This window comes from Cetorhinus maximus, chromosome 3, assembly GCF_964194155.1.
Source record: "Cetorhinus maximus chromosome 3, sCetMax3.hap1.1, whole genome shotgun sequence".
Classification (NCBI taxonomy): Eukaryota; Metazoa; Chordata; class Chondrichthyes; order Lamniformes; family Cetorhinidae; genus Cetorhinus; species Cetorhinus maximus.
The window spans coordinates 73,378,572-73,390,674 of NC_135881.1; the positions used below are offsets into that span (position 1 = coordinate 73,378,572).

At 41.8% G+C, this 12,103-nt stretch overlaps 2 protein-coding genes across 4 annotated transcripts in view; one reads left to right on the top strand and one right to left on the bottom strand.

Annotated features, from left to right (window-relative positions):
- LOC144678725 (biotinidase-like) overlaps positions 1-12,103 on the bottom strand; it is a 75,061-nt gene that overhangs the window by 49,618 nt on the left and 13,340 nt on the right. Inside the window, exon 1 of one of the 3 annotated variants that reach the window (XM_078538565.1) lies at positions 1,483-1,811. In XM_078538565.1, the coding sequence (XP_078394691.1) occupies positions 1,483-1,695 (213 nt within the window). In that variant the 5' untranslated portion in view covers positions 1,696-1,811. Of the gene's footprint in view, positions 1-1,482; positions 1,852-2,586; positions 2,682-12,103 lie in introns of those variants that run through there. The other 2 variants (XM_078538568.1, XM_078538567.1) reach the window with 2 other exon arrangements.
- hacl1 (2-hydroxyacyl-CoA lyase 1) overlaps positions 9,595-12,103 on the top strand; it is a 158,469-nt gene continuing 155,960 nt past the window's right edge. The window contains exon 1 of the mRNA XM_078538562.1: positions 9,595-9,734. The gene's annotated coding sequence lies outside the window, so the exon portion shown is untranslated. The remainder of the gene's footprint in view (positions 9,735-12,103) is intronic.

The following is a 12,103-nucleotide window of genomic DNA, read 5'->3' on the forward strand; positions in this document are numbered from 1 at the left end:
CTTCTGTTGTGCCACTGCTCAGCCTCTGTTCTTGGATGTCAGAGAGGCGTCATGAGCCACCTTCTGAGGGGATAGCCCTTGTCACCCAGCAGCCATCCATCCAGCCGGGCTGGAGCACTGAAGAGCCTCGGTACCTGGGAGTGTCTGAGGATGTAGGTGTCGTGGGAGCTGCCTGGGTGCCTTGCACAAACTTGCAGAATCTGCATCCTGTGGTCACACACTATCTGCACGTTCATGAAGTGGAAGCCCTTCCTGTTGACGAAGGCACCGGGCTCACCTGCTGGCGCCTTGATGGCCACATGTGTACAGTCTATAGCACCCTGGACGCGGGGGAAGCCAGCAATTGCCACGAAGCCTCTGGCTTGCTCTGTCTGGCTGGCCTCATCCCAGTGTTAGTGGATGAAAGTCAATGCACGCCTGAACAGGGCGTCTGTCACCAGCTTGACACAAGTGTGGACAGCTGACTAGGAGACTCCGCAAAGATCACCCACTGACCCCTGGGAAGAGCTGGAGGCATAGAAGTTGAGGGCAGCTGTGACCTTTAGCGCCACTGGCATGAAATGCCCACCCACACAGTTGGCGCAGATCTCAATGCCTATCATCTGACAGATGGATGTCACTGTCTCCACTGAGAGACGGAGCCTCCTTTGGCACTGCACCTCAGACATATTGATGTAGCTGCTTCGCTGCCTGTAAACCCTGGCAACAGGATAGTGGCGTCCTCTGTGGCCCCTTCCGCCTTGGACTTCCTGTTGGCCCTGTGCCCCTTGTGCCTGTGCCTGTCCTCCCAAAGGTGGCTCCCCTGGAGGCTGAATGTGGACTCCTGGCCTCCTCCACCTTCTGGCCCTCCCTTCCCCCTCCGAGGAGGTGCCTCCAGTGGAGAGCACAACTCCCATTCCCAGGCTAAGGGAAGGCTTCCTGAAACCTGGAGGCCCCAAAAATGATCTTTAGAGTCCTGACCTGAAGGCTGTTACTCCTGTCCAAGCAGCTGGTATGAGTTTTGAAGTATTCCTGCTCACACAGGCAAGTAGCAGTAATTTTCACAATTAAATATCTAACAGATAACATTCACAACCGCACTCACCCCTTTTATCCAACTCGTGGATGAGGTTTATACAAGTGTCTCCTACCCGCCTGCCCGTTGTGCCCATGCGATTTCCTCTGGAAAATTGCAGTCAGTTGCTGCCTCAAAGGCCTTAACTACATGATTAGTTAATAGCGGGTGCACAATGGAGAACATCGCGCACCCACCCACCTAAGTATCGCGATGGCGCGCAGTGACGCTTGCCCGACGCCACCACGGGAAAATTCTGGCCCTGAAATATTTCGCGAATTGAAAATCTCACCCTAAAATGCTCTTGTTCCTGTGGGAACATTTTGCTACAAACTTCTGCATTTACATTCCTAATCCGATCTGTTTTTAATGCAACTACAAATGCTTTGTGCTAAACAGCCAGATCAAACTTGAGAAGGTTGCTTTACCTGTTTGCTTGCTTCATGAACTTGCTCTTGGTATTTGTCCAGGTTTTTCTGCATAAGCCTCAGTGCCCCCTCACGTGTGGAAGGGATCATTGAGTTTAGATGTAGGACTGTCGGGTGTTCATAGACCGCCGCTTTGTAAAAATCCAGCCCCCATACTGGGATTACAAAGCATTGCCACACCAACAACAGCCACCTCAAGCAAAATGCCCCCATGCCTGAATCTAGATGTTTCAGATAAGTTGCAGCAGTGGACTCCCAAGGTTGGCCTGAATATTTAAACTTGAAACATTGCTCAACAGTTAATGTCAAACATGTATTCTGCAAGAGAGGTGTAGTCAGAAATGATCTCACCAGCCCAACATCATCCCTTATTCACTGTGCAGAATCAGACTCACTTAAACAATAGGCGAGCTGGACTGTCTGAACACCACATGGAGCAACTGTTGGCGGTGACTAGTAAACCCACTTCCCATGGACTTTACTGCACTATTGCTTCCTTACACTTACCATAGCAGTAAATCTAGTCACTATGAAGTGTGCAAGTTGATGAAAATAATTCTATTTCTATTGTTGTTTGCACAAGTTGCAGCAGGGCCTTCAATATGTTTGTCAACTAAAATAAATGATTGAAACAGAATAATATCTGTACATTATTATCATCATGATGTTTAACTGCAAATCATGGGAACAGTAACAACAAAAACACAATGCAGTTGTTGGATTTTGTGTGTGTTTATTTTAAATAACACGCAACAGCTCGGCAACTTTAGAAAAAAACAGATTAAGTCAGATCCTTTTAAATTGAGACGCTGAGCTCATGGGTCACAGACAGTTGTGCAAGCTTCAAATAAGCTGACACACTCCTCAAACAGCTGCCAACTCTTAGGTATTATATATATATATAATACATTCTCTCAAGTGACTGAATAAGTATCCATTCAATTTCTAGGCTTCTTCGAAAGGCTTTGGGATTACATTTCGCAACTTAAGTTTGTTTTTTTATCGGAAGTGATATCCAATGGCCTCACTTATGAAAAGTAATTACAAAGGTTATGAGCTTTCCTGATTTTAGCCAAGATGTAACCCTGGTTGCCAATCATTTACCTTTTGTACCAACACTGGATTTTCCAACCGAAAAGCAGAACATTGCAGATGCAGGAATTCTGAAGTAAAAATGCTGGAAATAAATAAGGCAGCATCTGTGGAGAGAAATAGGGTAATGTTTCAGGTCGATGACCTTTCATCAGACTAGGGAAGGTTAATGATAGAATAGATTTCGAGCACGGGGTAGGTGGGAGGAGGACAAAGGAAGGCCTGTGATTGGGTGGAAGACAGGAGAGATTGAACCAGAGAAGAGTTCGTCTAGCCCATTATCAGATGTAGGAGGAAATGTCAGAGAGTTGGCATTCAGCCTCTGTAAGATAGAGGTCAGTTTGCCAGACAACAACAGCACCCCTTTTGTCAGCAGGTTTGATTAGGCACCAGTGTTCTGGACTCAACATTGAGTTCAACAATTTCAGACCGTAAAGCCTTCCCCATTTTGTTTCCTTTTCTATGCATGTTTCAGTTTCTTTTTTTCCCTTCTTTCAGATAGCAGGACACCTGCTCTCGGCACATATTTTGTTTTTTTTTTGTTTTCTTTCTTGCCCTGTCACCATTTCCTTTGGCCCTAAGACTAACCCTTCTGTCATTCAATCCTTCCTACCTTCCACCCTATCACAGACCTTCCTTTGACCTTGTCCCACCCATCTCTTCCCCAAATGCAATTACATCTCTAACTTTTCCCAATCCTGATGAAAGGTAATTGACCTGAAATATTGGCGAGAATTTTCTCCCTGTTGAGCAGGCCGGTCAGGAGCGGTCGTGGAGCCGATCGCCGCCCACGATCGGCTCAGCGCCACCATTTTACATGAGCGGGCAAATTAAGGCCCGCCCAGCATGACGCATGGCCGGTAGTGCTCAGCGCTACCTGTGCAGGTGGGGGGAAGAGGGAGAGTCTGCAAACGAGTGCAGAAATCTCCTTGAGCTGCCTCAGGGAGATAAAGTTCAGATGAAATATTTGAATAAAGAAAGGTAAAAATTATTTAGACATGTCCCCTCATGTGACAGTGTCACATGAGCTGGGACATATTTACGAAATGTGAATAAATTATTTATAGATTTTATTAAATCTTCAGGAAACCTCATCCCACCCATGGATGAGGTTTCCTGAAAAACACGAAGGCTGCTTAGGCTCTTCACCTGCGTTGATAATTAGTTTAATTGGCTTTTTAATGGCCTTAACAGGCCTTTGACAGTTTGGCGGGTGCGCAGCCGACTCTGCTGCGTGCCAGCCGAATGAAAGATCTGAATGACGCATGGTGATGTCGGGACACCTGCCCGACGTCACCGCGCATCATTTTATGCGTAGGTGTGTGAGGCCCGCCCCCGCACGCTGACATGAAAATTCTGGCCATTAACTTTGTTTGTCTCTTGTCACAATGATATGACTTGTGCATGAGTAAGATCATTCTGTAATTTCAGCGACTAACCAAACATATACTGCACTGTTTAAAAAGGACTTCTTTCAAAGACAAGAAAAGACACTGACTAAAGTTGACTGCCTCAAGTCACCTGCTATCTGGTATCACCAGTAATCAGTTTCTGGAAAGTTCTAATGTGGAATTACAATTCTGACTGACAGCCAGCAGAAAATACAACTTGTATTCCATGCAAGTGGGATGAAAATGAACAGACTCTCAAACATGAAAGGCCCCATCTCCTGCTGACTTTTATACCATTGATCCTCAAAAGTTTCTGAGATGAGACATCAAAACGTAATTACCTGTTCTACAACACAATGACTTCAGGATACATGGTCATCAAATTCCTCTGGAATATACAGCCAGCCAGGTTTTTTAAGAAATGGTACAAGAGATGGTACCAAAGTTTTCAGCAGAAGAAACAGACTGAAAACTGGGCTCTCTCCCTGTCTCTCCTTTGGAAGAAGTGTGCATTGCTCGGTTTGAGAAGCCAACTACCAGAAACATACCAGCGAACTGAGATCTCATAATAATTGCAACATCTTCTACATCTGACTGCATCCAAGAAACCAGCTAACATAAATCAGCTGCAATGTCTAAAATCTACACCTCAAGGACAATCACAGGACACTTAACTGTATATTCTTTCACCTTTTTATATTTGGACTCGATCAATCCTTATCTCTGGATATATGTGTGTGTGTGTGTGTGTGTGTGTGTATATGTGTGTGCATGTCCCAAATGACTTATTAGGGCCAAATACTTGATGTTTTGTTTTTATTACTTTTTCTTGGATTAATGGTTAATAAATTTTTTCTTTCTTTAACTCAAGGAAACTTTGTTTGATTGACTACTTATTCCTCACAGGTTCGTTAATTATGTTCTGATTTGTAAAAGGCATATCCTCATGAAAAAAAAACTTAAACCTTTATTGTGACCAACTGAGGGGCTTGAATACAGGAGAGAGCTAGTTCAGTCGTAACTCTCTCCACTGATTCTGCCTGACCAGCTGAGTATTTCCAGCAGTTTCTGTTTTTATTTTTGCTTTTCCAACCCCAATTTACACTATCAGCAGAAATATTGGGAAAAATTTGTTTATGGGTTGTTTGAAGTCAGTCCATAGTCTGCACATTGCTGCAATGCATCATGAAGTGGATTCAGGCAAACTAAAATTAGCTATTTTCTCTGGCACCCTACAAAACAGCACATGCAGGCACCAAAACAGCTGGCCCTCACATGAAACTGAACAATTAATAACTATGTAAAATAAAACAGCAACTTGAATTTACTCTCAATTTAAGATGATAGACTAAACCTTCGGAAAGAAATCATAAACTTAAAGAAATTAGGGGGACTCTTGCCTTCTGCTTTCATTTGAGCTTTCTGACACTTATGAAAAGAAAAGCTTTTCTTGTTTTCCCTTCATAAGGAGGGTTCATGAGGAGAGCTGCCTATTAGTGAAAAAGATGAGAAAGGACATATAATATGAATTATAAATTAAAATTAGCTTGTAATAAATTTTCAAAGTATGAAGCAACCACATTTATTTAATATCACTTTTTGTAAACTATTTGATAGAAATCTGGATTTAGATTGTGGAAACAGTCATCAAAACACAAAGTTCAAATAAATAGCTCTCCCCGAAAATCATTCTTATCAGGTATATTTATCACAACCAATTTAGGATCCTTTGATTTGGTCTGAACAACCAAAAGCATTTCAGTACCTTCATCTAAGTCTAAATGGCGATCCTTTGTGTTTGTGGTGTTTTGTTCAGACACAGCTTTGTAACACATTGTACATGCAATCTAGAAATTTTCACATCTGGCAGATAGCACTCCTGATCTTAAATATAAGGAAGAGGAGATGTAATGAATGAAATTGAGAAGATGACGGTGGTGGTGGATTTGCAATTTAATGTCAGTGCTGTGGTCACTGACTAGCATTTTGGATTGTTTGTAAAATAATTACTAAGGCCGGAGTTTTCCAGTGCCTCACACTGGCGGGATCTTCTGGTTCTGCTGGTGTGAGCAGAGATTTCCACGGCTTGCCGGGCCCGCTGCAGGCTGGAAGATTCCGGCCAAAATCTTTAAAAACTCGAGTGAAACTCAAGGCTCGAGTGACCAAGGAAGTAGTTGGATAATTATCCAAAAAGGTGACATAGACTGTTCGAAGTGCGTTTTCTGCCAGTTATGGAAGGGGCCATCAACTGTGCTATCAAGTGGCACTTGTTAGCAATAACCTGTTCACTGATGCCCAGTTTGGGTTTCGCCAGGGCCATTCAGCTCCTGACCTCATTACAGCCTTGGTTCAAACGTGGACAAAAGAGCTGAACACCTGAGGTGAGGTGAGAGTGACTGCCCTTGACATCAAGGCAGCATTTGACCGAGTGTGGCATCAAGGAGCCCTAGCAAAACTGGAATCAATGGGAATCAGGGGGAAAACACTCTGCTGATTGGAGTCATATCTAGCAGAAAGGAAGATGGTTGTGGTTGTTGGAGGTCAGTCATCTCAGCTCCAGAGCATCACTGCAGGAATTCCTCAGGGTGGTGTCCTCGGCCCCACCATCTTCAGCTGCTTCAGCAGTGGCCTTCCTTCCATCATAAAGTCAGAAGTGGGGATGTTCGCTGATGATTGCACAATGTTCAGCACCATTCAGGACTCCACAGATACTGAAGCAGCCCATGTCCAAATGCAGCAAGACCTGGACAATATCCAGGCTTGGGCTGGCAAGTGGCAAGTAACATTTGCACCACACAAGTGTCAGGGAATGACCATCTCCAACAAGAGAGAATCTAACCATCACCCCTTGACGTTCATTGGCATTACCATCACTGAATCCCCCACTATCAACATCCTGGGGGTCACCATTGACCAGAAACTGAACTGCATTAGCTATATAAATACAGTGGCTACAAAAGCAGGTCAGAGGCTAGGAATCCTGCGATGAGTAACTCATGTCCTGGCTCCCCAAAGCCTGTCCACTATCTACAAGGCATAAGTCAGGAGTGTGATGGAATACTCTCCCCTTGCCCAGATGAGTGCAGCTCTCACAACAATGAAGAAGCTCAACACTGTCCAGTACAAAGCAGCCCACTTGATTAGCATCACATCCACAAACATTCACTCCCTCCACCATCGACGCACAGTAGCAGCAGTGTGTACCATCTACAAGATGCATTGCAGAAATTCAGCAAGGGTCCTTTGACAGCACCTTCAACCCATGACTACTACTATCTTGAAGGACAAGGGCAGCAGATAGATGGGAACACCACCATCTGGAAGTTTCCCTCCAAGTCACTCTCCATCCTGACTTGGAAATATATCGCCGTTCCTTCACTATCACTGGGTCAAATCCTGGAACTCCCTTCCTAACAGCACTGTGAATGTACCTACACCACATGGACTGCAGCGGTTCAAGAAGGCAGCTCACCACAACCTTCTCAAGGGCAACTAGGGATGGGCAATAAATGTTTGCCCAGCCAGTGAAGCCCACATCCCACGAATGAATAAAGAAAAGTTAGTGAAGCTGTAGTTACCTGGAACTAGCAAATTACAGCAATTTAAAATATTCCTCAGACCTCATTCTAACTTCTATGAAGTTTTCAGCTTGTGGATTTTTCCTTGTATAGACCGCATTAGAAATGCTGATGAAAAGGTTTTGGTGTACAATACAATTTCTAAAACCGACAAGTTAGCCATTGAATATATCTGCCCTCTCCCTTTAATCACTTAACACAAGTAACACTCAGCTATTTAAGTCAGCCAAAATCAGCTTTGTTTTCTGTCCTGTCTAAAGCATGAATTGAGGCTGGAAAAGCCATTTATCTGTATGAAAAGCAGCTATTTAATATATAATCACAGAAGATGATTAACAACTAGAATGAATGCCAGAAAGAATGGTTGGGGCCAGGAAATTGGCTCATGAGAAGCAAGTAAATGCTGCAATAGGATGTCAGTCAGGTTAGTATTTTGAAAAGGTATAATGAATATAATGGGCTGAATGTCCTCCTTCACCTAAATCCATTTTATAGTCCTGTGAAATGAATTCAGCGGATTCTTTATCACCAAAAAAGACGGTTCCATGCATGCGCGTATTCAGGAAATGATCCTGAGTTCAGGTCAATAGCGATTCAATCTGTACGAAGAGTTGAAAGATAAATCCACAGATGATTCATTTAGATGGGAAGATTAGAGGATGTATGGAAAGGCTGGGATATGATGCAAATTTATAATTCCAGTGGTGGCCTGCAGTTACAATGCTCAAAATAATGCTCATACAATTTGATTAGCACACCCACCAAAGCTTCCACGTTCTTCACCATGCTTCTCAATTATCCTGTTTAATTGCACTATTCTTCCATCAGACAATGCAGCTCAAAAAAAAAACACTGTGTAAAACTCTCATGGGGAAAAGTCAACTGGTTTGTTGCCTCTACAGAAAAAATAGTCCCAATCACCTACTGGTGTGGCGGCACATTAAAAGGTATGTTCTTCAGATCCTGACCTACTGCTTGAAGTGACAACTACGCTTTTACTTCCAGTCTAACTGAATTAAAGTTGTTGCTTCAAAGAAAATTAGAATAGAAATGTGTAAAATATAAGATATATGTGTTATTTTAATCAAAACTACATAAAATATTCTAAACTGTTACTATAACTACATTTTCATAAGAAGTGGTTTCATAATTGAAGTTATAAAACTGGCTAGTTAATTGAATTTGTTTATTTTAATACACTTTTAAATTATAATGGCAGTATTCATTAATCTGTATTTATACTTTCAGTTCACAATGTCAGTTTTCCATAAATTCATTAGGACACATGCCTTAAATATTATCTGCAAAGACAGACAGAATAAATTCTGAGATTTTCAAAGTCTTGCATTGCTGTCTGGTCTGGGTACCTGTAAATGGCATTTTGTCTATGATCAGTGAGTCATTCAATCATTGATATATCAGTGAGCGGGTTGGAGAGAGTATATAAATTGGAGCAATTCTACATATTGTAGATCAGAGGCAGCAGCAGGGCCTTCGATGATACACAACTTTCAATCTCCTAGACAGGTAACAAACAGTGAGCTTTACTGCAACTGTCTTTCTTTTCTTATTCATTCCTTATTTATTTCAATGTCTATTATCTGTCTTCAAGTTTCTCTGTGCAAAAATTCGATATAAAATTCAAAAAGCCAACATAAAATACAATGTTGAACCTATTGTACTTCACCCTTGTGAAATATTTATTACTATTGCTCCCTTTTATTGAACTATTTGTGTTTATCCACCTACTTAGAATATTGCATAAATATGTATAGTATATATAAGCAATATTTTAAATAGGTGGATTTTTATGTATATGTATATGTTAATTTGTATTCTGCTTTGCACTGTGGCAAACATTTAATTTTGTTTCAATTTCTGTTCTCTATTTTATCAGTGCATTTATAACCAGTAACTATTATAAATCTGTAAAAGTATGCATGTTATCCCGTTCATGTTGGGGAATATTACAATCACGAAGGTGCTGCTATTTATTTGAATCATTTCAGTTCTACAATTTCTAAATTCTACATATTTAACAATGTAAAAATGTTTCTTGTGCTTTAGGATGAAAAATATTCAGCTCCTCATTATCTTTGCATCCATCTTCCTGCTGGTATGTGTGACTGCTGAGCTAGTCATCACTGAAGTTGGATGGAAATCTTGCGAAAAACAACAAAACAGGGACCTGGTAAGTAATGTGCAGCAGTCCTGAAGTGTCAGGATGAAAATGTAACTTCACTCAGAAGAGTTTTCATTGGATTAAGACTAAATGAGAAAGGAAGATTTACCAAAGATGTTATAGTTGAGGATAGAAATGTTTGATGTTCATGTTATGACCCAATTTTATTCTCCATAATCTTACAAAATAGTTTCTGATACAATTTAAGCAGAGCAGAGCAACAAATTTCAGTATTCAAAAGTGAAATTCTGTATTCTTTTCAATTGTATTTGTGGAATCTTCAATAATGATAATATAATAAATATGCTAATTACAAACTACAGATAAGAGCAGCTAATTTTCTAAGGATTTTTCTCAATGAGGTGTTAAATAAAACAACAAGAATCATGAAACAGGAAAATCATTGCCTCTAACATGGAGTTGGAAAAGTTGTTTTCTTTGTTATCTGAAATGTAACATGTGCTGTAACTTATAAAACTTGTTATATTTATGGTAGGAATGTAATTTTGTTACTTGCTGTGCATGTCATGCTCCTGCATCAACAAACCAACAATGATCCCACTCTTAACCTGTTGAGCGAAGTGACTATTGTAATTGTATTTCTTTTTGGTCAACAACTCCTGATACACATAAATAAAAAACTAGTGATTTGGCAATTTAGCATAATAATATGTACATAAGATAGAGGGCTGAATTTTACTAGCCCTATGGTGATGGGCTAGGAGCTGGGAGGAGTAGTAATATCGCAACAAAGGCATTGGGAGCAAAGCCCAACGTCTCTACTTTGTAACTGACGTAAAGGATGAGTGGGCAAATGGAGAACCTGGAGGTGGCCAGCAGCACCTAGAAGAGCGGACGAAAAGAGGACCCAGAGGCAGTAACCACCACCTACAAGAGCGGGCGAAAAGATGACCTAGGGGTAGTAACCACCACCTAGAAGAGCGGGCGAAAAGAGGACCCAGAGGCAGTAACCACTACCTAGAAGAACTATCCAATCCAGTCTGTGACTCCAGAGTAGACCGGTGTGTTCTGAGAGAAATCAAAGTGTAACATCACAGGAAAACAGATAAGTGATTGGTTGGTGAATATTTTGCTTGTTCATCTTTAGAACTCGTTATTTATTCATAATTGCAAGGTTTTGTTAGTTGTAGTAAGGTTTATTAGCAGTAGTTAAGATTACTGGGAGTAGCAGTGTTTATTAATTATAAATCAATTAAGAAAAATAATTTTTTTAACACATTATAAAGATGGCAGTGCAGGTGATGTGTTGTGGCTGCAGAATGTGGATCTTTCTGGGCACCAGTGCAATCCAGGGCAAACACATCTGTAGTAAGTCTGTGGCTTGAGGAGCTTTGGCTCAGATTTAATGAACTGGAGGCAGAGCTGCAGGCACTGTGATGCATCAGGGAGGGAGAAAGGTACCTGAACACTTTGTACCAGGAGGCAGTCACACCCCTTAGGATAGGGTCTTCTGACTTGGTCATAAGTCAAGGACAGGAGGGTGTGACTGCAAGTGAGGCAGCTATGGGGACCCAGAAGGTAAAAGTGTAGTAGCCTCAGCCTTTGGTAAGTGTCCAACAGGTTAGGGTTCTTGCAGCCTGTATGGATGAAAGCAGTGACTGCAGGGTGGATGAGAAAACTTACCATGGCACTTCAAAAGGGGGTGTTAATAGGAATGGAATGATAATCAGGAACAGTGTAGTCTGGGGGATAGATACAGTTCTCTGCAGCCGAGAGCAGAAGCCCAGAGGGCTGCCCAATACAAGGGTTTGGGATATCTGCCCTGGGCTGGAAAAGAACTTGAAGTGGGAGGGGGAGGATCCAGTGGTCATGGCCCACATAGGTACGAATGACTTAGGTGAAAATAGGAAACAGGTTCTGCTGAGGGAATATGAGCAGCTAAGGGCTAAATTAAAAAGCAGAACCTCAAAGGTAATAATCTCTGGATTACTACCTGAGTCACGAGCAAATTGACATAGGGTAAACAAGATTGGAAAGATGAATGCGTGGCTCAAAGATTGGTGTGGGAGAAAAGGATTTTGATTCATGGGCACTAGTACCAGTACTGGGGAAAGTGGGAGTTGTACAGTTGGAACAGTCTTCTCCTGAGCCATGCTGGGATCAGTGTTCCGGCAAGTCATATAGTGTGGGCAAGAGGTCAAGTGTGATAAATTAAATAGAGAAGACAAAACAAGACAGCAAGATAGGAATAAGGGAAATGATGATCAGAGCATGACAGGATGGGTGTTGTGACACAGCAGTTGATAAAGGCTGAGTTATTTAAAATCCCAGAGGGAAATTTTAAACAACTGTCATAACCTATATTTTCAATTGGTACGTTTGAGATGCAACTCTGAATTCAGAAATGAACCCACCAA